This window comes from Melanostigma gelatinosum (assembly GCF_949748355.1).
Source record: "Melanostigma gelatinosum genome assembly, chromosome: 22".
NCBI classification, from domain to species: domain Eukaryota; kingdom Metazoa; phylum Chordata; class Actinopteri; order Perciformes; family Zoarcidae; genus Melanostigma; species Melanostigma gelatinosum.
Genome location: NC_136655.1, coordinates 13,819,451 through 13,844,301, shown reverse-complemented (window position 1 = coordinate 13,844,301; position 24,851 = coordinate 13,819,451). Strand labels below are relative to the sequence as shown.

The window sequence follows — 24,851 nt, the reverse complement described above, 5'->3', positions numbered from 1 at the left end:
CATTCGCATGTCGATTGAGCATCGCAATGTTGGGAATGAAGCTTCGATCTGTTTGGCGCGGCCCTACAAGCAGCAAACGGTGTTTTTGTGTGGGCGTCTGGGTGACATACTGGGTGTGAGCACGTCCTCCACTCCGGTGTACGAGGCGAACACCTGACCCATGAACTGCTGCTGCTGCTCCCTGAAGTTGTTCTGCAGGTAATCCGTCAGTATCGCGTACCCGGCCTGCTCCATGGTCATCACCTCGCAAAACACCTCCAACTGGGTACAGAGAGAGAGAGGGGGGGGGACAGACAAAGAAAGAAATGAAGACGTGTCTGTTGCATCTTTCCCCGTTTCTGTGCAGTTGCCAAAATAAACCTGTGTGTGTGTGTGTGTGTGTGTGTGTGTGTGTGTGTGTGTGTGTGTGTGTGTGAGTTTAAGAGATTGTGTTGGTGCCAGGCGGAGGGAGAGAGGCGACGCTGCTCTATTTTCGGGTTAGCTACGATGTGCACGTGTCATGCCTTGCCATCCCCGTTTCAGTCATGCAAACACAGACGAACGCAAGCATACACACACATACACACACACTTACAACCACTTGCATGACCCCATTCACTCTCCGTTATTCGGCTACATAATTGATGGTTATTGCACAGATGACTTCATTCAAAGTCGCCGGTTCTTCAACGTGTCCTCTCTGGAATGGAGCTGCAGTAACGTTAGAGCAGCTTGTGTCGTCGCTGGATGTCAGGCCGTCGTTACCAAAACGTAACCACTACAGAACACCTGTGATGAAGTTCACTCTAAAGTCTGTCACACTGCAGCACTCCAATGTCAGGTTTTTGTTTTTATCTGATTCATGGAGTAATACAAAGCGATATCTGAACCTGGCTTTATCCAAACATATTTAATAAGATAATTCCTAATTTGCATATTTAAACATAATATTTCAGAAGACAGAATTGTCTGAATGGAACTAATCAACTAAGGGAAGTTTCATGATGATACCTATAGATATATAACCAAAAGAACAAAAATAACCTTTTTGTTTTTCATTATTTTGAATATTAAGAATTTAAAATTTGCATCAGAATGCTTGAAGGCTTTCATCAGACACAATGCGAAATTAATTTCGCCGTAAGAGCCGCTGTCATTGATTTCAAAAGAGGGTTTTTATACATGACTGTCGGCTGTGCTGGAATTTGATGCTACTGCTTAAAAGAGTGAATGGGAACCAGTGTTACTCAAATGAATCCTTTTTTTATTCAACAACTGTCTGTTCAAAAAGAAATGAGCATTGGGTCGTGGACTCCAGTGTGTGTGTGTGTGTGTGTGTGTGTCTCCTGACCTGTGTTTCTGATATGGCCACAGTGTGTTTGAAGACGATCCATTCCACCCTCTCAGAGCAGGGAGGTGCGGTTAGTGAGCCATTGTAGATGTAATATTTATCTGTGATATTAGGCAGCAAGGACCGCAAGGTGAAAGCTTCCATCGACCCGCTCTTATCTGGTAAAAAAAAAAAAAAGTCCCATGAATAAGAAATGTATTGCCCCAAGCTGTAAGACCCCACGGGAGCAAGCAGTTTGGTCAGTCTACGAAATGCATCGTGATAACATTGAAAGCCAATCAGCAACCTCTTATCATTTAGGAGAAAATGGTTGTAACATTTCTGCATGATCATTCTCTCTCTCGCTGGAAAAACACTGCTTTGTCCGGTAAAATTGTATTAAATCCACCATTTATTTCTGCTTCAAGGAAATGTAGCTACAACTGTAGCTCTGTTGATGACAACACGAACAGATTGGACTACACTGTCACAGACTCTAATTCTATGTCACTGTAATTGACACCATTTTTCTGCTGCTGCTTTGATTCAATTATCCTGAACACAATCAGTATTTTCTCTGATAAACAGAAAGCCAAGTACTTCCTGAAATGTGTTTCTTTTATTAAGGCACACCTGCAGCGAGCTACTTTCTTTGCAGACGATACATGCTCGTATGTAGAGGTGACCTACCGAACCTGCTGACGGTGTTGACGGCTTCTATAACAGGAATGAAGTTGTGGTTGTCCTCCAAGCTGATCTGTGGGACAGAACATCGTGGAATTCATGGACAAATGTACACCTTTAATCTCATCGCTTTATTTAGTTTGGGTTATTTGAGGAGGAGCACACTGATCTCCAGCGCCGGGGCACAAATCAACAAGGTTCGACCAACCTCAAAGAGCACAGCCAAGGCAGCGATCCTCCCTCCTTCCCTAACGGCAGCATCCAGACTCTGGAAGTCATCTGGATCGTAACAGAAGATCTGCATCTGAACGAGAGCAAGAAACGAGTAGTTTAGCTTCATCGGCAGACGAATCAACGTTCAATAAATGTGCCGGCGATAAGACAAAACAGACGGTGTGTATCTCCGCACCTCCAGAGGGTATTTCATCCCATTCAGGCTGTGTTCAGACCCGTCGGACGTGGCATTGCAGCGCCCCCAGTGGAAGGTGATTGTACCAACGCGGAACCTGGAGCTCAGCCCTCCTCCACCCACAAAGAACTCCCCTTCCACACGGAGGGCCACTGAAACACACACATAATAATGGCAAATGCAAATGAGGTGTTTCACTGAAGACTGTCGGAGTGAAACTTCTCCTACAACAGGCTTAAGGGCCGTCCCCATTAAGTGTAATAATAAATATAAACATATCGTATCACGATATATATACATACCACTGCTTACAGAATGTTATCGTTCATCGGTGTGGATGCTCACATCGTTAAAAGTATTATCATTGGTGTGGACGGCCCTTTAAGACTTTCAGGTTCCAATACTCAGCTGTGGCGGTTGTCGCTTGGCCGCCGGGCTCCAAAACTTTGTACCAATTCAGAACTTCTGGCAAGATGGTGGCAAGAAGTAACTCGAAACAGTTCTTCAGTGATGCAACAGATGCAAAAATGCATTTTTTCCCACGGTGAAATGGACACAGTGGGTGCTATAACCTAGTTATGTTTATCTGTTCATGCGTGGAATGTGGATGTGGTCTGTCAGCAGTCTATTCTGGACCGGGTATTTCTCATCTGATAATTAACATAAACAACCCGTGATTCTGCATTAACACATCTTATTGTATCTGTAAACAAAACATTTACATATAATTACCATATAAAGGCTATAATGCCGTATATTATCACTTTATCATTGCCTTGTAAAGGTGAAATTGTTAGCCCAGCAGCTACAGAGCAACATGAGCATTCATTAAGAGTCGTATTTCTGGCGACCTGACAGATACGAGTCTGTTTTGGTCTCCACCAAGTATTGGCTCTTCAGCCGATGTTCCATGTCATCCAACTAGTTGCTAACTTGTCTGCCTGCGGTTTCAGCTGTGGACAGGGAGCGTACTTTGGGTTTTTAGAGCTTCTTTGGATGACAACTGCCTGCTGTTTCTACCAAAAACAAAGATGAGAGTGAGAGTGAAGCGAAACGATAAAGTTGCACGCCACAAAACCAAAACAACGCTGAAAGACGCTAAAACGCTGCATAGAGATAAGGGGAGCTACAGCGTCCGCTGATAAAAATGTCAACCAGGAGACGAGACCGTCCTAACCATGTATTTCCCGCTTAATATCAGCAGCTATGCAATATCTGTTTTAATACGCAATTTCCTCTCCGACTTCACGGAGAAAGAGATTCATTTAGGGAGCATTAATGTGTAGACACACACACACTCACAGCTCAGGCTGTATTGGAAAGATGGTGATGATAGCTCAGACAGCTTTCATTTGTTTATCAGGCTCACTGTCTCTTCTCCACGTCCTCATTTCTCTCCCCCGCTCCGTCTCTCTCTCGCTATTCTTTCTTTTTCTTCTTGCTCTTCTTTTGTCAGCTTCATCTGTGCCTCTTGACACGATCTGTCTACCGCTGTCCCTCTGGCTGCCTCTTAGTCCCGCACCCCTCCTTCCCTGTCATTGTCTGACTCTTTCTCCTTTTAATCCTCGCTGCTCCTTTTCTCTCATTAACCTCTGGGTTCTAATGCTTCTGGAAAGTTAAGCTTCTTCCCACATCTAGGGGATGAACATGTTGTGCTTTACAGAGCCGGACTAAGCCGGCAATCATTTCCATAGATAGAAGAAATCCACATGTCGCTCATCTTTTTGAACACAAGTGAAAAAAGCTTGTGGTCTGATTTCCCGTGGGGTGCCATTGCAAACACGCCTTCCACAGCTTGAACTGGAGATGAACATACCGGTCTTGCCGTTGTTGTGGATGGTGCTGGACTCTGCCGTCGGCTTGTCCCAGCCCTCTAGCTGTAGGTCCTGGTACTGCAGCCTGACCTGGGTGAACGTCTCGTCGATGTCCACGGGAGACTGCCTGGCGCTGTTACAGGACGGGTACTTCTTACCCCAGATGCGCTGGTTCAGGGCACCTGTACATGAGAGAGAGAGAGAGAGAGAGAGAGAGAGAGAGAGAGAGAGAGAGAGAGAGAGAGAGAGAGAGAGAGAGAGAGAGGGGGAGGGAGGGGGAGGGAGGGAGGGAGAGACAGACAGAGAGAGAGACAGAGAGAGAGACAGACAGAGAGAGAGACAGAGAGAGAGAGAGACAGAGAGAGAGAGAGAGACAGAGAGAGAGAGAGAGACAGAGAGAGAGAGAGAGAGAGAGAGAGAGAGAGAGAGAGAGAGAGAGAGAGAGAGAGAGAGAGAGAGAGAGAGAGAGACAGAGAGGGAGGGAGGGAGGGAGAGACAGAGAGAGAGAGAGAGAGACAGAGAGAGACAGAGAGAGAGAGAGAGACAGAGAGAGAGACAGAGAGCGAGACAGAGAGAGAGTGACAGAGAGAGAGAGGGCGAGAGAGAGAGTCTTCCAATTACCAAAGAGTCTCTAAATGAGTAAGATGCAGTCATGATTTATGGATGTTGATGTGGTTCTCATAGGGCCTTTAAGACGAGTATTGCTGTTTACCAGCAGTGGGGCGACTGTTTAATAAGGGCAGGTGGTCAAATGTGACCGGCCGGCCTCCGGTCACTCTCCAGCCCAGCACTCTGTATGCGAGTGTGCATTGTTCATGCATGAGTGCATGTCTCGTATTCTGTGTTTTGCTTGTGAATCGTTGTTTTGGGAGGGGGAGGGCGCAGCATGAATTACGCTTCAACGTATTGCCGTGATGTGGGCATTTGTGTGATTTAACAAGGCTTTGCTTTCCGCATGAACAATGGAAAACAACGTGAACGGCGCCAGGATGAGCAATGGAGTAAAAGGAGACGTGATGTTCTTCTCATTCTGTGCTCAGAACAGATTTATTTTGCACTCATGCTCCGCAAAATATCACCACATGCATTTATTCATGAGCGCACTGGTGTTCAAATATAAGGACATGCAGTGTGTGTGTGTGTGTGTGTGTGTGTGTGAATTCATTCATGACTGCATGTCACAGATCAACTCTGTGATCTGTGCATACATGTTTTTTGAGGACATGCGTGCAGTACCTTTGCATGTATTGACATGCAGTGTGTGTGTGTGTGTGTGTGTGTGTGTGTGTGTGTGTGTGTGTGTGTGTGTAAAAGATGAATTCACATGTGTAAATTATGTTGGGATCTAAAGGAGCGTGTTTGGGTTATCAGCATTCAAGAAACTGAATTCTTGACATCAATAGAATTATTGATGCATGTAACAATTATTAATGATTATTAATATAAACGGGGCACCACCCTGCGAACAGGGACCAATAACCAAACGATAAAACTAAGTCTCATAATTAGTAGTCACTCATAATGTCAATAGTCTGCGTATGACTATACATTCAGTGACAGTGAAGGTTTTAAGTTCAAGCACAGGCTACTACATACAGTCTTATCAAATACATATGCACAAGTAATCACAGACGACTGCTCCTTAAAGTATAACAGAGTTTATTAAATCAAAATAATAAATGATCAGATCAATTAATATTGCAACCAACAAACGTTATCATACAATTTTATATGCCTAAACTAAAGAATGAATAAAATGGATGAGAGTGTATGTGTGTGTGTGTGTGTATGTGTGTGTGTGTGGGTGAAAAGGAGGGGGAGTCTTACAGCTACAGCTAGAGACTACAAAGATGGTGGCGTCGAGTGACGCGGGCCAAAAGGGGAGGGGCCTTAAGAACTACAGCTAAAAACTACAAAGATGGCGGAGTCGAGTGACTCGGACAAAATGGCAGTTAGGCTGCTGTATGTAATCACGTGTGCCTGGGCAGCACGTGATGTGAGGCGCTCGTTTGAACGGGGTTCCCCAGGGGTAGAGCTAGGAGCTGTGTGTGTTACGTGAGAGGAGGAAAGAGAAAAAGGTGGGGGCTCATGAATCAAACTTCTGCGTGCGGTCCGCGTTGTAGTGATAATGGGGGTCGCTGGCGTATCGTACACAACGTGCCGTTGTCGGTAGAACTGCCAGCAGTTATGTACGATAGCCGAGATTCCACACTTCACTCACAGAGCTGATTTAATGAGGAGAGAATACTACACGGAGTGTAATAAAACAAATGAAAAGAAATCAAATAAATCCCAAGCAAACAGTCACAGTTAATACACGAATACAGCGGAGCTTCTCTCGTCCGCGAGGAGTTGCGCCATATCTCAATATCACGCGACAGTAACTTAAACACACAAAAACACGGGAATATCAACATATAAATGAATGGCCTGAATTAAACTTACGTTAATTTAAGCTAAGCTATGCCCAAATGCCAAGAATCTTACTTGTCGATGCTTCGTTGCAACGTGGAAGTGTTCGTGGCAAAGTTGTCCTTTTTCTTCGAGAGGAAAGGGGGGGGGCTGCTTCTCAGCGCGGCGCTGTTTCGGTCCGTCGTGGCGTGAGCTCGTTCTGGAGCGAAACGCAGACGTGATCAATCCTCGCTGCAGGGAGGATGACCTAACTTCGGCTGAGACGACGTGGTCCGTAGGTCTCCCGGTAATCATCGGTCAGGAGAGGTTTAGACGTCTTCCTGCCAGAGTGTGCGCAAAAAGAAAAAGGAGCAAAGAGCACTGAACGGATCGCTGAAGCAGATTCGTTATCGCGGGCTGTTTCGTCCAGCGAAATGGCTTGTCAGGGTTTGATGAGGGTTGAGGGGCCGTCGCTTCCTCGTGGCCTCCGTCGTGCTGGATGTGTCTTCATGTGTCCAGGACGAAGGTCCGGGCGAAGAGAGCGTGGTGTGCTCCCTGTTCGACGGAGGTCGAAGGGAAAAAGCTTTGAGGTGTGATCTAAAGACAGTTTTATAGAACAGTGGCTGAACCACAGGGGTCCTGGGTTCTCTTGGCTCTCGGCCAATGAGATTGCCGCGGTTACCATGGTTATTTGGGGGGGGGGGGAATTCACACCCGAGTGTGAAATTCCTTTGCTCTTATCAACTACAAATCAGGATGAGACCTTTGCTTGAAAAAGTGAAGGCCTGATTCTCTTTGTCCACAGCACATGTTTAAGCCATATGGTCAGACCCCAACAGTTACCTGTGTGCACTGTGGACTGCAGCATGTGTGTGCATGCATGAACAGCTCCTCGTCTCTGCATGAGTGAATGTGTTCATTTACCGTGCACGCATTCATCCGCTCTTCACATTTCCTCCTGTATATTCAGGTTAGTCACAGCGAGTAAACCTGACTTACCTGCATGTGTTACGCTGGCTAATATCTCAGAGTTTAAATCATATGAGAGAGCATTGGAAAACTGACATATAATAAAGGCCACAAAAAAGATGGCCAAATATTGACCGTCATCACATGTAGAAATCACAGTATTTATAAGTCACAATACAGCTATTTAAACAGAACACTGAGCTTTGCAACGTTTCCTCAACGGTTCGTTTTTTAGCAGTTTGTCATGAGCTTCGAGGAGACTACGCGTCTTGTTGAGTGAAAATGAGTCCGTTTTTCCCGCCATGATTTCAGTGTGCACGCAGCAGCAGGTAGCCGGCCGGAAGCAGACGGGTTACCTTGAAGCAAAGGATCATGGTAGTGAAGTAAAAAAAAAAATGAATCGAATTACCGTAGTTAAAAAATGATCTATAAGCAGATTACAGTGCAATGTCCCAATCTTTTTGATTTGGTTTCTGTAGTTCTTGCTCAGTTAGCCCTCGTGGTATTCAGTCACACAGAGTCTCAGTTTGCACCTGCAGTGTCAGCCACTGACACCTCCAATAGAGTGGTCTCCTGTGACGTCACAGTTTAGCTGTCGGCCATGTTGGAGTACACACAAAGCCACTGGCATGCACGGCTGAGTCGCATAACCTATGCGTTACCTATGCTATACCTATCCTAGACATGGTGAACTTTTGTGCTGTCTTTGGTTGTGGCAGCAGAGCTGATAGACAAGAAATCATTCTTTCGTTTGCCAGCGGTCATTACACATCAAGGAAATGACACGAAGGAGCTATCCAAGCGACGTCGCGAGAAATGGCTGTCACGCATCTCTCGAGATGTAAAGGAATGGAATTTGGCGTACACTAGAGTATGTGCGGATCACTTTATAAGTGGTAAGTGATTTTATTTACAAATTCGTTTGTGAACAGTATTTAACAAAGGAAATATAAATTAATCCGATAAGACTACTTCGGTAAACTTGTATTTCAATGTTTATTACAAACTGTTTCAGGTAAACCCTCTACTCTCCAAGATGCCGATAATCCAGACTGGTCTCCGTCTCTAAAACTTGGACATGAGAAGGTTACAGAAGCTTCATCGGCCCGTGACAGCAGTCGGTACCAGAGACGTGTCGAGCGTGTACAACAGGCGAAACACATAGATGCAGCCTCAGCATTGCTTGATATCAGTTTAACGTCGGATCATGCATATGACAGCCCACCAGCAGCAGAGGATGAGGACGAGGATAAGAATAACCAAGCCAACCAGACAGACCTCGGTGGGGCCACGATTGCAGCAATGCAAGCTGAGATGCAGCGCCTACTCTCGGGAAATCAGAATTTGAAAACGGAACTTTCCGATGAACGATCCATGTTTGACTCAGAATTTTTCGAAAATAATGATGAAAAAGTGAGATATTATACTGGACTGCCGGACTTCTCAACCCTGCAAATTCTATACCATTTTATAGAACCACACATCCCATATTCTACTTGTGTAAGGACTGGGGGTGTTCACGAGATACGTGTAGATGTTGGCGTAGTTTACCGATGGACGATAAGTAGGATCGGCACTGAAACGATCTGCACTCATCGTATAGGGATCCAAGTTACCAATAACCTTCAATTTGGCCAGGTAGCGAACCTTTGATGCACTATCCAGTGATTCAAAGTATGGTATTTTCGCCGCACTTCCTTGTTTACTCGCCGCCATGTAGGATCTGTATGTACTCCAACATGGACAGACCTCGTAACTAAGGAGATCGTGACGTAGGTGAGACCACTCTATAGCACATCGACACAATAAAGCGCCTACTCGACAATTTCATGAAAATACGCTGATTGAAGGTGATTACAGGGAAATTATGATTAAATGAGTAAAAGGTCATACAGATGTTAAATGAAAAAAATGTTGACCAAAATTTGCATTTTGCAAGTGCTACTGGTGCACATGTGTGTGTGTGTGTGTGTGTGTGTGTGTGTGTGTGTGTGTGTGTGTGTGTGTGTGTGTGTGTGTGTGTGGTGGGTAAATGACAGTGACAACCCTGTGTCAATGACCACATCTGGCTCCTGCAGCTGCGTCCCCTCAGCATCACAACACATACACACAAATGCACACACGGTTACATAACGCTGCCATGGCAACAAGTCGCTGGCTGTGGTTGGAGCGAGGAATACAAAAAAAATGTAAAAACCCAACTGGAGCGAGGCTTTCCTGTCTTAATTTAAATCAATAAACACACACACGCATGCACACCCTCTCGCATTCAGTCAAGGGGTAACGTTTATTGATTAAATATGGAAATGACATCTTCCACTTGCTTTTTCACAGTATTCCCAGAGTGAAGTATGCCGACGCTGCCAGTGCTATTGTTATCAAATCCACAGGGGAGACTTTTAAAGCAGAGTCTGCAATTTGATTATATTACATTTTTCTCCTTACTTTTTGCCCTGCTACCCCTCTCTCTCTCTCTCTCCCTCTCTCTCTCTCTCTCTCTCTCTCTCTCTCGCTCTCTCTCTCTCTCTCTCTCTCTCTCTCTCTCTCTCTCGCTCTCTCTCTCTCTCTCGCTCTCTCTCTCTCTCGCTCTCTCTCTCTCTCTCTCTCTCTCACATTTTCAAGTTCTACAGGGAGAATATAAAGACATTGTCTCAATCATTTTTCAAAAAAATCACCCATATTCTCATGGTCAGCAGTCTGGGATTTAATCCATGCTCATCTGTAAAGTTATCAAGATAAAAACAATTTGTTTAAAAATGTTCATTTAATTCATTTTGATCTAAAGCTGTAACGCCACAAAAGACAGACAAAACAAAAGGGCAACGATGTCTTTGAACTTCCTGGAGAAACTTTGTGCGCTGCAGCGGCTCAAAGAGCAGTCAGCTGTGGAAGCGGTCAAGACAGAAACCATTTACACCTGCCGCCGCTGCTGCTCTCCTTTCAGCTCACCCCTCGGCCTCGAGGGAGGAGAGGACCGAGGGAAGAGAGGAGACGCAGCGTCAGAGGACACAGAGGTGAGAGTGCAAAGAGGAGCAGAGAGGAGGCGATGAAGAAAAGACAGGAGACACGAGAGGAGGAGAAAGGAAAAGAAAGGCATGACGGAAAAAGATAGATGTAGAAGACGAGAGGGGGAGGACAGGAAGGAGACACATGGAGGAGAGTAAAAGTGTGTGTGTGTGTGTGTGTGTGTGCTGATGTACTGTGTGATTCATGCAAATATACAAAGAAGTGAACAGGGACACACACAAACATGTGCATATACTGTCCGTCTCTCTGTTTCTGCGTACACCAATTAATACCTTGATGGCACACACACACACACACACACAGATGATTTCACCACCTGTGAAAAAGGTTCTGCATGCTGAGCGAGCTCACTGTTCAGAAAACATGCAGGGTTATTAAATTGAATGATTAGGGCTTGAGGACCGTCTGCTCCTGTTTGCATCACTGCTGGCAAAAGTAGCAGAATATGTATCAAATATTGAAAGAAAAGAAAAAGGGGGCTGCTGGTTAAGTTGAACACACAGCGGTGCTTTTGAGCCGGCGTTATTGTCTGGCTGGCATCAAGCAGTTGAAAGGTTTGACCTCCTTCCATTTCCTAAAAGGTTCTACATGTACTATTTTGTGAATGTATCCACTGATCTATTGTTTTTTTTGTATTAACTGATCAATCATTTAGCATATAGAAGATAACAGAAAAGCAATCCAATCACAATACATATTAAAACCTTAAAGATGTTCAGTTTAGAATGGCAAACCAAATCCTGCTCAACCAATCACAAATCGATGAATCCACAGATCATTACACCACTGATGAGTTCATTACTGCGAACACAAATCAGCCTCCGCGATAGACCCTGTTCACTGCAGACGTATTGACACGTCGCAGCAGGAGAGGCACAGGTGTTATTAATGATCTTAGTTCAAGGCTATGCACACTGGTCCAGCTAAATGGAATGCAGCCATTGCAAATGTGATCAGTCACAAAGAAGGTCTTTTGAGAGTGACCAGCTCGGATTTGGGAGATTTTCAAGGGACAAGTTATAGGACCTGCAGCGCCAACACGTCCAACGCCGGTAGTGTATTTTATCGCTATCTTTGCTGTATAACGAGGTCACAAGTCTGATGAGATCATTTTTTGTAAAAAACCCCCAAAAAAAACACCGACATACTGGCATGAGATGAACACGACCACAATTCAGTTGACAAATAATGCAACATACAGCATATCTGTCTGTGCAACACATTTTCTGTCAGGTTGATTGTTTTAATAGTGTGTCAATATATATATATACAACAAATCTCCTTATTTACTGAATCCTTCGTACTCAATGGTGGATTTACTATGAGAGAGGATTGCTCTGTCTTAGCTGGTGTCATGCGTTTCAATCAGTATCTCAGTTTGCAGTAAAACTCTTTGATTACGACGCAGCTGAAGTCTGAGCAGAGAAATAAGAATTGTTCTTTTGTGTGAGAAGAGACTTCAGTCATTTTTATTCTGCAGAATCAATGCCTGTGAATGCATTCATGGGCACACACACACACACACACTGACTGACTGACTGACATAAAGGAGTGAGCCTAAGGCTGACAAGATCTAAGCTACTAAATTTATGCATTATGAATGGCAGACAGAGGACTACACACACACACACACACACACACATCATTCATCCAGCGAGATCTACTATGTTAATGATGAACTGCCACACACATCTGCAGCCAGTGTATCTGGTAATCAGACCTGTCAGATTATTCAAAAAGCACGAGATAAACCCCCAAAAACTCGGGGTATGAATCACAGCCCCCTTATGCCGTTGATGTGACCTCTGACGGCTCCGTCTAGACGTGTGAATGTGACAAAGGTCTCTGGAGCGAGAGCCGACCGGGACGACTCTCTGCATGAAATAAATATGAAATCTTAAACAATGGCAGACTGGCTCTCTGAACTGATTCACTGTTTATCTAAACATTCACAGTGAAGGTTAGCTAGAATATAAAACTGAAATTATGACAAAACTAAATTAAAGCTACCAAGAGGATTTACATTTTGTGTGGATTTTGCCGGTTCCAAAAGGAAAAAAGTGGTAAAGTGTCCGAGCGCTAGAGTCCCTTTTGTAAACCTTTATTTTACTGCAGCAGGTTCCGACAGTCTGCCCTGCGCAGTCCTGGTTCTGGAAGCCTCTGTTCCCTCCATCGGGCCCAGCGATACGGCCCATAGGCCTTCAGGAGGGTGGCGTCGGCACCGGTGGGAGGGGCCTCGGCTGGAGGCCCTGCTGGAGTCTGAGCTGAGAGAGTTTCTGGTGAGCCATGATTTCGGACGGGATCCGACCCGGTGGCACCAGTGACGAGCATTAAGAATAACATAATATATAGAAATAGATGATTTTCTTACTGATGGTCTGTTTAACTTTTGTCATCATGTACTCTTGTAACATATATAGAGGCATCAGTATTACACTGAGACTGTTTCATAACCAGTTCAAAATTGCTCACTGCAACTTCTAACTAAAAATGTGTCCTTTGGCTCCGACCACTGAGGTTTGCCTGAGCCAATGAGATTACTCCTGCATATGCGTACATGTACAAGTTTTGTTTCTGAAATCATTGCCACTGAACTCATTAACCCAGCCACACATGGAAACAAGGAAGGAGAACGGGGGACAGAGAGAGCTTCTTTGTGAATAAAGGAATTGCCACGTACGCGCCTCGGCATCCTTACCTCATGTCTCACACAAGGCTCAGCGAGCAGCCACACAGACTGAGCAACAACTGGAGCAGAAGAGAAGCCAGCCGCAAGTATTTGGTGACTAAGACAGAACTTGAGATCACGGTGGGTGGTGAACACATGCGTGTACACGGAAAAAGAGACAACGGACAACATGAGATGAGAGAGGACGAACAGCCAGTTGGTTTAGAGACCGACAACTGGAATCAGGGCTTCTCGTTATAGCGGAAAAGCCTCTACAGCAGCTTGAAGACCCTCAGGGGATGCTAAGACCCTCTAAAGAAAATGATGCTCTAGCAAGCCAAGGCCAAGGCTAAACTATTAGAGGGATGGCATTAGTTCATGTTAACTTTCCCAAAATACACTCGCAGTCCTGGAGAGTAAGATACTGTACATATTTAGAGACTCATATTTTCTCAGCCATTATTTTAAAAACAAGCCAACAAAACTCACAAGTCAGCATTAACGAAGGTGTCATAATGTTTGACAGGAAAAGTATTTTCTCACTCTCAGGATTATGCAAATCATCTGTAATTAGGCTACTTTTCAGTATGCATACATTGGTTGGTAGTCCTTTCATCACATAGGTGACTTAAGCTGTCCTTTATATGTACAAAAAAAACATCACTGCGTCAATATGAATAAATAATAAATGAGATGGCTGCGTTTTACTTTTTTCATGCAGTGCTAATGTTGGTCTGGACAACACAACCTTCTTTATTTTTATTATTTTTTACATTGGTGACAGTCACATATTTACAGACCAGCGAATGAATGAACGTAAGATGAGCGTTCGCACCCGCACACTGATCCAAAATCAGCATTGCCGTGATACGTGTAGATTTGACATGAAGAATTCTTCTGGGCTTTGGAGAGATGGAGCCGTCACGCAGCCTCTCGTGCTGTCCTTATTAGTCCAACCCCGCTGATTCTGCTGCACTAATGACGGGCAGATGTACATGCTGTTTCTCTGGGCTGCACTATTTACGGTAACCGAGAGTGTGATCGGATTCCTAATGTGAACACGGTGCACTTCTCTCATCAATCAGATCGTTTAGAACATGCAGAAATGGTTTTAGAAGAGAATGCTATGAACTTATGTGGACAGGAAGTATTCATTTTAGAAATGTGTGTGTGTGCGTGCGTGTGTGTGTGTGTGTGTGTGTGTGTGTGTGTGTGTGTGTGTGTGTGTGTGTGTGTGTGTGTGTGTGTGTGTGTGTGTGTGTGTGTGTGCGTGTTCCCCAGATAAAGCAACAGGGGAGTATTGAAGCCTGCATCGCCCCTGGGTAAGACTTAGTTGAATCAGGAAGAGAGAGGAGACAGACACAGAGAGGGAGAGGGAGGCAGAGCAGCCTGGTCTCCTAAAAATTACATTTACATCCAACAAAACTGTCAATTAAGTTGAGATGGAAACGTATTTTCTCCTTTGTTTTTGACGGATCACAAATGCGTTTCCGATCATAGCGGGAATTTCACCCAGGGGGGGCCGCTAGAGGTTTCCCTCTACATAACTGAGAATGCAGTTTAGCTGGAGGGGAATGTCATCTTGTCGGAGTCATGCTGGGCAGAGACACCGATACAGAGATGGAGGAAAAAGGTCACGCTGAATGAATTATTAATGAATCCAGCATCATGATTCTTTCACATTCCGTTTGTCTTTCTCCATCATTGCCGCTCTAACAAGGAAACAATTAAGGTCCATCGTCTATGCACAGCATAACATGATATTTCAGCTGTTATGATAGTTTACAAAGAAATATAATGTTTCAAAAACAAGTATAGTATAGTCACTATAATATTTCTATAGGAACTCGTAGTCTTGTTTTTTTACAGGAACTTTTGAAAAATGTATTGCATCCCGTTGCATTTCCCTGGAAGTAGAAACTCTGGTTTATCAGAGCGCACAATTTCACCCAAACACCCACTTGCACACAAACGCACACATAACAGATGGGGCCCTGGGGGGTGTCCTCCAGGCAGGAGCATCTCAGGGACCCCTTGGAGACAAAGCACAGAGGAATGGTGAGAACAACATGGAGGAGGAGGAGGAGGAGGAGGAGGAGGAGGATGCTGTTGTGCACAAACATACAGTGTAGCTGCATGTTTAATGTTCATACGTATAAATATATTTTAAAGCTATCAAGGGCTTAAAAATAAAATGAAGAAACCAAGCTGCCACAGACGTAACTGATGAGATTTACATCATTTAAATCTGCATCAAATCCAAACTTAATCAAATAAATATAGTCTTTGTTAAGCTGCTTTATATATATATATATATATATATTTGTTATTAACAAAGGATGAAAGGAAAAGGGTGTCTTGCAGTGATGAACCCATGAAAGATTTCCACAGAACTGTGCAGTTCCTCTGAGCTACACAGAGCACTTTAGCGTCTTGCTTTGGTTTTACAGAGAGAAACTTCACCGATGTGGTTCACGTTCAACTTGTATTACATCAGGCAGCTGTTTTCAGCAACAACAACAAAAAGAAGATGAACCAACTTTACGCTACCTGCCCAGCGCCAAACAGATAGAAGTTACCAACTATAGCTGCTGAACATAGTGGAGCATTTAGCATTTCCCTCAGGAGCTGGTGGAGAACCAAACAGAACCAAACAGAACCAAACAGAACCAAAACGAGCGCAAATGTCGGACTTAGATTGACATGATTCCTCTGGAAACTTAAGTAACCCGACTGCTAAAGATCATTGTTTACCCCCCCCCCCCCAAACTACTAATGCCAAGATTACTGAATAATGTTCCTGATCATTTGAATTGAAAAACTTGAATCACTTTTCTTTAATAGCTTCACAAGTTGACTTTATATCTTGTGTTTGTTACTGAATCCTCGTACAAATCTATTCTCGAATTTGAAAAACGAATATTTCTTAATTAACCATGCCTGGATGACAGAACACAGAACAGACGGGCTTGTTGTGGTAAAAAAACAAAAGGCGGGACTGGTAAGTCCTCACTTCGCAAAAAACCTATGTATGTTATTTCAGTCATTTAGAAATGTAAACTTTTTGGATAAGAATCAAACCAAACAACCATGGTTTGATTGATGAAAAATGTCCTTCCTCTGCCTCTCTCTCTTCCTTTCAGCTGAGTTCTTCTTTCTCTTCAACCCTCCTTCACCCACTCTCTCACTCTCCTGCCCCCCCCCCCCCCCTACTTCTGACCCAACTAAAAAGCTGTGCACAATGCCTCACAATGAAGTGTGTTCCTTTCACATGTTAATGATTTTACTCACGACTCAGTGCACAGCACAAGGCAAGAAACAGAGCCGGTCAGAAAAACAAGGTTGTTCACACACACGTGTGCACACACACACGGCTCCGGTTACAGTGGATCCAAATGAACTGCCAACCGAGTCGCCTTCAGTTGTGATGATGAACTTCAACACCCAACGGAGAGGGAAACGATAAGTGTAGAGCAGGAAAGAGAGAATCAGAGGAAGAAAGACAGGTCAAGAGACAAAGAATACAAATGGAAGTAAGGGAAGCAAGGAGGGGAAAGAAGGGGGGGGGCGTCTCCGCTTCTTTTCCATTGCCGACAGGCTTTTTCATCACACTGATCATTTCAGTGTATCACACAAATAAAAAGATATTCCACTTTTTCAGGCCGGGTGTACGTTCCTGCCTGGGAATTGATTGCCAAGATTTGACAGATGGAACAATCTGCAAGATGAAAATACATGTGCATCTATTGATATTCATGCTCCTTTGACAAATACGAGTAGAAACAAGCTGGCCAAATAAAACCTTATGGCTGTACTGGTGTGTGCCTAAAACATGGCTCAGGGCCAGGTTTCATATTAAACGCAATTCATAAGTTAACGCGGATGCGTTTGTTGTAGTTCAACAAATCGGTTATGTTGCAATGATTTGATTCTGTTTGGGGTTTCATGATCCATTTTATCAACAAAGAACGTTGAAGTGTTTGAACAGGCAGCAACCTCTGGGTCTGAAAAGTGAAGCCAATGCACAAGTGCTTTAAACTTGCATTCTTTCGAATGTCCTTGTACAGAAGACAATGACTCTACTTCTCTCTTGATTTATTGCCTCAGTAAACATTGTAAACATGAGTTTATGGTCTCAATCTCTAGTTCCAGGTCTTCTTCAATACAGCATGATGTTCATTCAGTAAGTTATGGTCCATTCAGAGTCAAACAGACCATACATCAGGGTATGCTGTAGAGCGGGCTTAATGTGATTGACAGTTCGTTACTACGCCGTTGTCCGGTCTGGGTGTTGACCGTGTTTTCGTCTGAGAACTTTAACCCTTTCATAGTGTGCTTTCAGTTCATGAAAGTTAATTGTAACATTTCGGCCGCCGGAAAATGTCTTAATCAGCATTCTGTCGTACTTAGCTCCACTCTGTTGTGTCACTTCTGGTTGCAAAGCACACTAGATGGTGACTATAGATGCGGTCTCGTCTTGTTTTCAGGCAAATTCTCATGAACAGAAGAGGGAAAATAACTCTGAATTTGGCTATTAATGCATTTCACAGATTTTAGGACCTAATTGTTTCCATGAGGGCTAATCATGTCTTTGTATTGGGAAGTTGATTTACCTCAAAAATAAATGGTCCGCTGAGTTACAGACGTCTATTTCCCAATGTAAGTCTAATAAAAAGTATTTTTTGGGCCCCATGGCATCACGTGACATGCCCGGAAAATAGCATTTCAAAATAGAATTTCACCCAGAGTATTTATTTTGACTTGTCGTTTTCACTTACAATAAATACGATTCATCTACCATTAAAGCCTCATCATTTCACCGCACATAAACCAAACAGCCATGTCTAACATGTTGCACTGCAGTCATTGTCCTGAATCAGGTTTTGTCATGGTTTTTAAATCCTTGAGCGAATGCTGACTCTGCGACTTAGACATTGCCCGTATCATACAGTATTATGAGCTTCAAACGACCTGTGTCGATTATCACCAGCAATCCATTTTGGGTGCAGGTTAATAAGTTCAATAGCTCTGCATTTAGCCCACTGATGACCTGTTGAGCCTGATCGTTCTTCCTAATTCCCCCCCCCCCCCGACCATTAATAGCTAATCTCCCCCTCTGGGATCATTGTGGTCCGTCTGTGTCCACTCTTTGTTTCTGTTGGACCACAGCTTAGCACGGCGGGGGCTTCGCGCTGAGTTAGCTGATGCCATCGAACCATATGGTCCGGGCAGATCAAGGCTGTCTCACGGGAGACGTTAACAGATAATTCCTTTGAATCGTGTGATATTTACCAGTCTGATGGAACTGTCCCCTGTTGTCTGTTTAAGGAAATGTCTGTATGATTTTGAAAAGCAAGCAGAGGGAAACTTCATCTTTGGGACTTTCCAATTGAAACTGGAAATTGATGGTTGATCGATGGAGTTTTCAATTAGTTCCTGTGTGTTTGCAAGTGTACCGCACCGTGTTGCTCTTATGCTTATGTTTCATGATTCCAATATTAGTTTCATTCTTGATGTATGATATATAGATATGTATGGAGGAAATGGCATGTCATTTTAATAAAAAATTTAAATTTGTACTTGTAAAACACATCTCTTAGATTTGATTGGCTGATTTACACAGTTGGTCACTAAGTACAGTACCTGTAAGATGCCCCCGTAACAGATGACTTAAATATTAAGATGCTAACACCACTTATACTAGTGCTTACAGATACAAGCTGTCAATTGTATTATAACTTTAGTGTCAATAATTTGCCTGTTACCACCTTTTAACAAATGCTCATGCACACCCAAAAAATCCACTTCCTGTTATCCAGGTGGCACACTACCCATGTCACACACACGTCAGTTGAATATCTTCTAAAATTGCAAAAGGAAATCATAAAAGCAGCAAACGGCGGCTACACACCTGAGTACGACCAGTCGATGCCTTCGGGGAGTTTCCTCAGGCCTCGGACCAGCGGCTCTGCTGCTGCAACTACAGACGAGAGAGAAAGAAAGGTTCTTAGTGTCGTTTTGCATTTCCAAAAAACACACACAACTGCGCAGACCGACAGGTGACACCATGACCAGCTGCCATGTGATGAGCGGCAGGCTTTTCCTGTCATTCAGCGGATACATTTCACTACGACTACCTAGCCTGCCTGGAAATAGACTCAAAAGTGACACTGTCATCCATGATGTCATTCTGTTGAAACTGTGTTGTGTTACTGAGGGAATGAATCAAGAGAGAAGGAGGGTCATTTTCTCATAGACTTCAATACAATCTGACTTCTTTTTACTGCCGGAGGAGTCGCCCCCTGCTGGAGAGTAGAACAAAACGAGAAAGAAAGTTTTAAGACACTTCGGCATTGCCGCCTGATTCTGAGTCATTGACAGTTCAGGGCATTCAGCTGCTGCTGCACATGTAGCAGCTTGATTCCCTCTACAGCCACAGAGCTTTTATTCAATGGTGGACAATGATTTGTGTGCAGCACACACACAGGTTTCCCGCCTGGTAGCAGAAACTGAACACTAACCTTTGGTGCCCCAAGAAGAAACACGCACACACAAATACCGAGTGCAGCAGGAAACCTACACCATTAACATAATTTTTATCAACACACACACTCACAGAAATCTATGTTTTTCATGGTAGTTATTTGCACACAGGGAGAGTAGAGGATACAATGATGTATGAAGTCGGCCCCACAATAAGCAACAAAAGGGGGTGAAACGCGAACAAAATGTGTGTAGCTAGCTAACAACAATAGCTGTCCACCCAAAAGTATCCCAACATTAACAAGCCTGCCCAGATTGAATTCCCATTAAGTCATGCGTGGAATATGAAAATTAGGCTTTTTGCAGCCAGATATGAAGCCTATACGCAGGCGACGGGTATTAATAGTAATACTGTAAAGCACTTAAAGTGCAAACCAGATGGCCTATTTCATGTGATCAGCGGGGTCAGAAGTGGTACAGACAGACACAACATATGTAATCTGACTAAGCTTGTTGCTGAGCTACCCTCTACTGATCTTTCGGTGCGCACAGAAAAATAACAAACACCTATCCTGCGAGGAGATGAAAGCCCCGTGATGAGTCATTTAATTCATGGACAATTACCACCATATCTACTGCATTAGGTCTTTCCATGCGGCACGGACGAACACAGTGTAATCCTATTGCATCCTATTGTACAACAGCTGGGATTAAAAGGTTCAAAAATCGCTCATTTTCATTAAACTATGTGTTGTTGAACTCTGGAAAACACGAAACGCAGTTCTGCATCGATGGATATTCAACACAGATGCACCCACCCGGGGGGGGGGGGGGGGGGGGGGGGGGATTTAGTGGCTGCGCTTCACACTTGTTCAACTCACTTTTGCTTCTTTCCCAAAAGAGACTGACGCTAAAAGTGAAATATATATGCATGGTGATTAATAGATATGGAGGGTCATTGTTCACCTTGGGAAGTTAAGAGTGCTTCCTTAACAGAAAACACATTTTGGAAGTAAGGAATTGGAATGTGTAAGTAACGGAAATGAGAAATTGAGTCGAGGGCACATGAGTCCTATTGTGCCCCTCTGTACTGACCGGAATGACAAATACTAGACTAATATATCATAAAGGGACAATTATGACTGACACTTCAGCTCGCTATCCTCTTTTATGTCTGTGTGATATTGATGGATGGTGAAAAGCAACAAGGACTGAAGAAAGAAGACAGGAAGGAAGAGAGAGTAAAGAGAAAGAAGAAACCTTTCACAAAAATAAAATGTATGAAAACAAGGACTTGACTACAAAATGATGTAGAAGAACACACCAATACATTTAGGAGCTTATTTAAATAATGGTTTCCCAGCGTTCACTCACACTGCCATCTATAAATTCAGTGTAGTTGATGATTCACGTTCGCACAAAGGAGGGAAGACTGATGACAGAGATGAATGAAAGTGCAGCGAAAGGGGAAAGAGTGAAGAATGGAGTTGACTGTGGCGTTGTGGCGTCAATAATGGCTTCATTAACATCCCACTGTGACGGATTCAAATCTAATTTGCCCTTGGCAAACCACCGCAACACACACACACACACACAGAGAAACCAAAGGATCACCTGTTGTTTCAATGTGATATTAGAGAGCTTTCGAGGACAGAATTTCCATTTGAAAAAGGAAAATGTATTTTGGAGAATTGCATAATCAAAGAGTGGAAATGCATTAAGATGCATTAGAAACATCGACACAAATATTGATGGACCGACTTAGACAACAGTCGCCCTTTATTGAGGTGAGTCTGTCGATGCATCCTGATGTGACTGTTAAGTAAAAGTGTCTTTGAAACACTAAGTGAAGCCGCACTCACAGGAGCGAGCTCGCCAAGTTCCTTTTTCTAAAGGGATGGATTACACCTCCAAGCCAACCACTGTGTCCGAGCAGGTTGAGTCAGTGAAGAGGCACAGAGAACTGGACCTGGTATTAATCATGCAACTGCGGGAAATGTTATTAATTTGTTCCGTGTTAGTTATTAGAAGTAGCTGCCAGGGAGTCCAAAGAGTCCAAAGTCCTCCTGGCAAGTTCCACTTCTCTAAAGCAGCGGTGGACTAGCGGTCAGAGCTAAACGGCGGCTATGAGTCACTGGAGGAAAGCGGTGGAACGAGGGGACGAGACAGGCCGAGAGCCAGGACCAGAGAGGCTTTAAGAGCCCAGCGGATGGGGACGGGACTCGCCATGCATGAAGCTCACAGCTGAATCACTGCATTATTCCACCCATCTGCACTCTTTCTGCTTTATCAGATTTCCCCGGGAGGCTGCAGAGACCTGACATTAAAGGCTTAGGTGAATGCGGCGGCGTCAAGGCATTTGTATGGATGTTTTATTCATGTAGGAAAGGTCAACAGGCATGCAGTTTTCCAACAATGCTCCGCGACGGCGTCACACATTCACACACCTGTCTTCGATGCCGGAGTAACGGGAAAACCGGTGGAGCAAAAGACTGGTTTATCCTTATAAATATGGAACAAAACTATGCTTCAGCCCATTTCAAACGATCCCCTGTGTATTGGCATGAGTGAGTATGACTGAATGATGAAGCCAAATGAGGATGTGTGTCAGCCAGACACCTGGTACTCTCACTACAAGCTTCACTCGTACTAAAGTGGCAGTCCCTGACAAGAGAACCACTCATAAACATGTAATACGGCTCTGAGTTTAAAAAAAAATTAAAAAAACATCAGGGCAAAGGACTTTTGATCTGATCTGATGAGTTGGTCATTAAAGGATGTAGAGGGTGGTTCAAATCCTTGACTGACAAAAAGAAAAACACAGATGAGGTTGTCAATGATACCAAAAATATCATTGTTGATCTTTCTGAGCTAGTAATGGGATTACTTCAGGTTATATGTTATATGTTATATTTTCACAAATGGAATGTGCAACACAGTTTATGATCGGCATTTCTCCTACAATAGGAATTTAATGTAATTCTGAAATTACCTTTCTAGGTATAGTATTTTTTCATGTTGGTGGCGGACTCCGCCATTCACGCACTCGTTTCAAATTGCCTACCTTATCAGCCTCACATTTCCAACAGATATTCCACATTAAAAGCATTCAACTGGTGAAATACACAGTGTCTTTTATTGTGAAGCAGTGACTGCAACTGGATTCTCAAGGATTACAAGTTTAAGCCGGCGCTCGCACAGAAAACGTGGATAAAGATCATAAAGGCAAGGGTCAGGAAACTGCAACCTTTTGTTCTCACCCTCCAGACAGGCTAGTGTGTCCCCTCAGATCCTCTTACATCAATCTATCACGTTCCGCTCAGTCCAGCAGTCATTATTTTGATGAAGTGTTGAAATTTACCGTTCTGCCGTATCCACTTGGCCTTGACCTTTGCACTTCTTCGGTTACCAATTTCTTGTGTTTCCGAGAAGGCCTTCAACAACCCAGAAAGAGGGGGCATGAACGTGTTGCTTTCAATCAAATGTAGATTTATGGGCAAATAAATATAGCTAGCTGGTCCACTGCAGTTTGTCAAGCTTGGAAATATGTATTTAAAACTCTAGTAACTGAATTGAAATCAAATCTAGTTATGACCTCTTTAACGACACGCAGCAGCAGCCCTAGATGGCAGTTTTTTAGGGGGGATTGGGACGCTGCAAGGCCGATTTTGTGTTATTAGTGTTGGGATAAGTGAGCCGGTTCCCGCTGAACACTAACGAAGAGCACAGTGTTGGATTACAGGACTCCTGGGGCTGATTCAACATGAATCCTTGAGAGGAGGGATGTGTTCGCGGACTACAGTTACACCAACACAAAGTGATTTTTAACCGTAGATGTGATTACTGCTGTCCTATTAAATGAAGCGATGCGTTCCTCCAGGGACAGAACGCCTGTGTGTTCAACCCACAAGAGGGAAAGAGTCTGTACGCTGCTATGTAGGATTTAGTTTGAAGGCTGTGGGAGTTCTAGAGGAAAATGACAGCGCTTTATAATTCTTTCAAGCAGCTTTAAACAAACTATGTTCTAGGATGGTTCAGTATGGAGAAGAATCATGTACAAAGCATTTGATTTTGATACAAAAAGTGTCACATCCAATGTAACCCACCATTAGATTTTCACTTTGATGACTATAGTTTCCCCAAGTGCTGGATAGGGATGTCAGGAAAACTGATTCTTCGACACCAAGTCGATGCCAAAATTCTGAAAGCGTGATTGTACTAGTTGGTACCACATTGTGAATCCACGTTGAAATCAGCAGGAGGAGAGTTAGCTGTGAGAATCCGATGGGCAGCGCAGTCCTCCTTGGCCTGAACAATGAATCTAAGAGCTAACGTACGGAGGTTGGATTGAGTTACATCATGATGCGTTCAAGCTCTATTTGGAAAAATTATTATTGGGCAAATATAACTGATAACGTGATCATGATGCGTTCAAATGCAATCTTGTAAAATTTTGATTTTGGCATGAAACTTGTGGGGGATCATCAAAGATAAATTATACATTTGCAAAAAACAGTGTGCAAACTGCATTACGAATCCTAGAATTTCACTGGGATTGGTATTGACTACTAAATTCATAGTATCGTGACATTTCTTGTCACAGACCCAAATCAACGATAAATGAGTCCATGCCTTACCAAGCCGCGAGTCGACAGCTATGCTAGCGGCTCTGTGACGCAGTACTGGGGCACAGCCGTGCTTTGAGCTAAATGCTAATGTCAACACGCTAACATGCTCAGAATGTTAACATGCAGATGTTTAAGCAGGTGTGTCTACCACAGCTTTAAACTGAGAATAATGGGAGTATCATTAGTTTTGCAGATGTTTGGTCATAAAACAAATTAGTAGACAAAAAAACTGATGCTGGTGCTGAATTAAAAATGTCAACCTCATGGTGGCTAGAGGGACAGTTGGGGGATAACCAAAGCCATTGGAATTCATCCTTTGGGGATCGTTGATATCTGCACTAAATTTCAAGGCAATCCATCCGATAGTTGTTGAGAGACATGATGGCGGTAGAGGAAAAGTCAAGGGACCAAAGTCGATAGAATTCATCCTCTTGAGACCTCGAAACGAACCATTTCGTCCCCTTTGAGC

General features: G+C 43.7%; 1 protein-coding gene across 1 annotated transcript in view; it reads right to left on the bottom strand.

The window, feature by feature from the left end:
- LOC306796123 (receptor-type tyrosine-protein phosphatase zeta-like) overlaps positions 1-24,851 on the bottom strand; it is a 59,792-nt gene that overhangs the window by 18,144 nt on the left and 16,797 nt on the right. The window contains exons 2-8 of the mRNA XM_079294898.1: positions 19,183-19,251; positions 4,219-4,398; positions 2,403-2,554; positions 2,202-2,297; positions 2,000-2,066; positions 1,331-1,488; positions 111-261 (exon numbers count right to left, since the gene is read on the bottom strand). Coding sequence (XP_079151024.1) covers positions 111-261; positions 1,331-1,488; positions 2,000-2,066; positions 2,202-2,297; positions 2,403-2,554; positions 4,219-4,398; positions 19,183-19,251 — 873 coding nt within the window. The remainder of the gene's footprint in view (positions 1-110; positions 262-1,330; positions 1,489-1,999; positions 2,067-2,201; positions 2,298-2,402; positions 2,555-4,218; positions 4,399-19,182; positions 19,252-24,851) is intronic.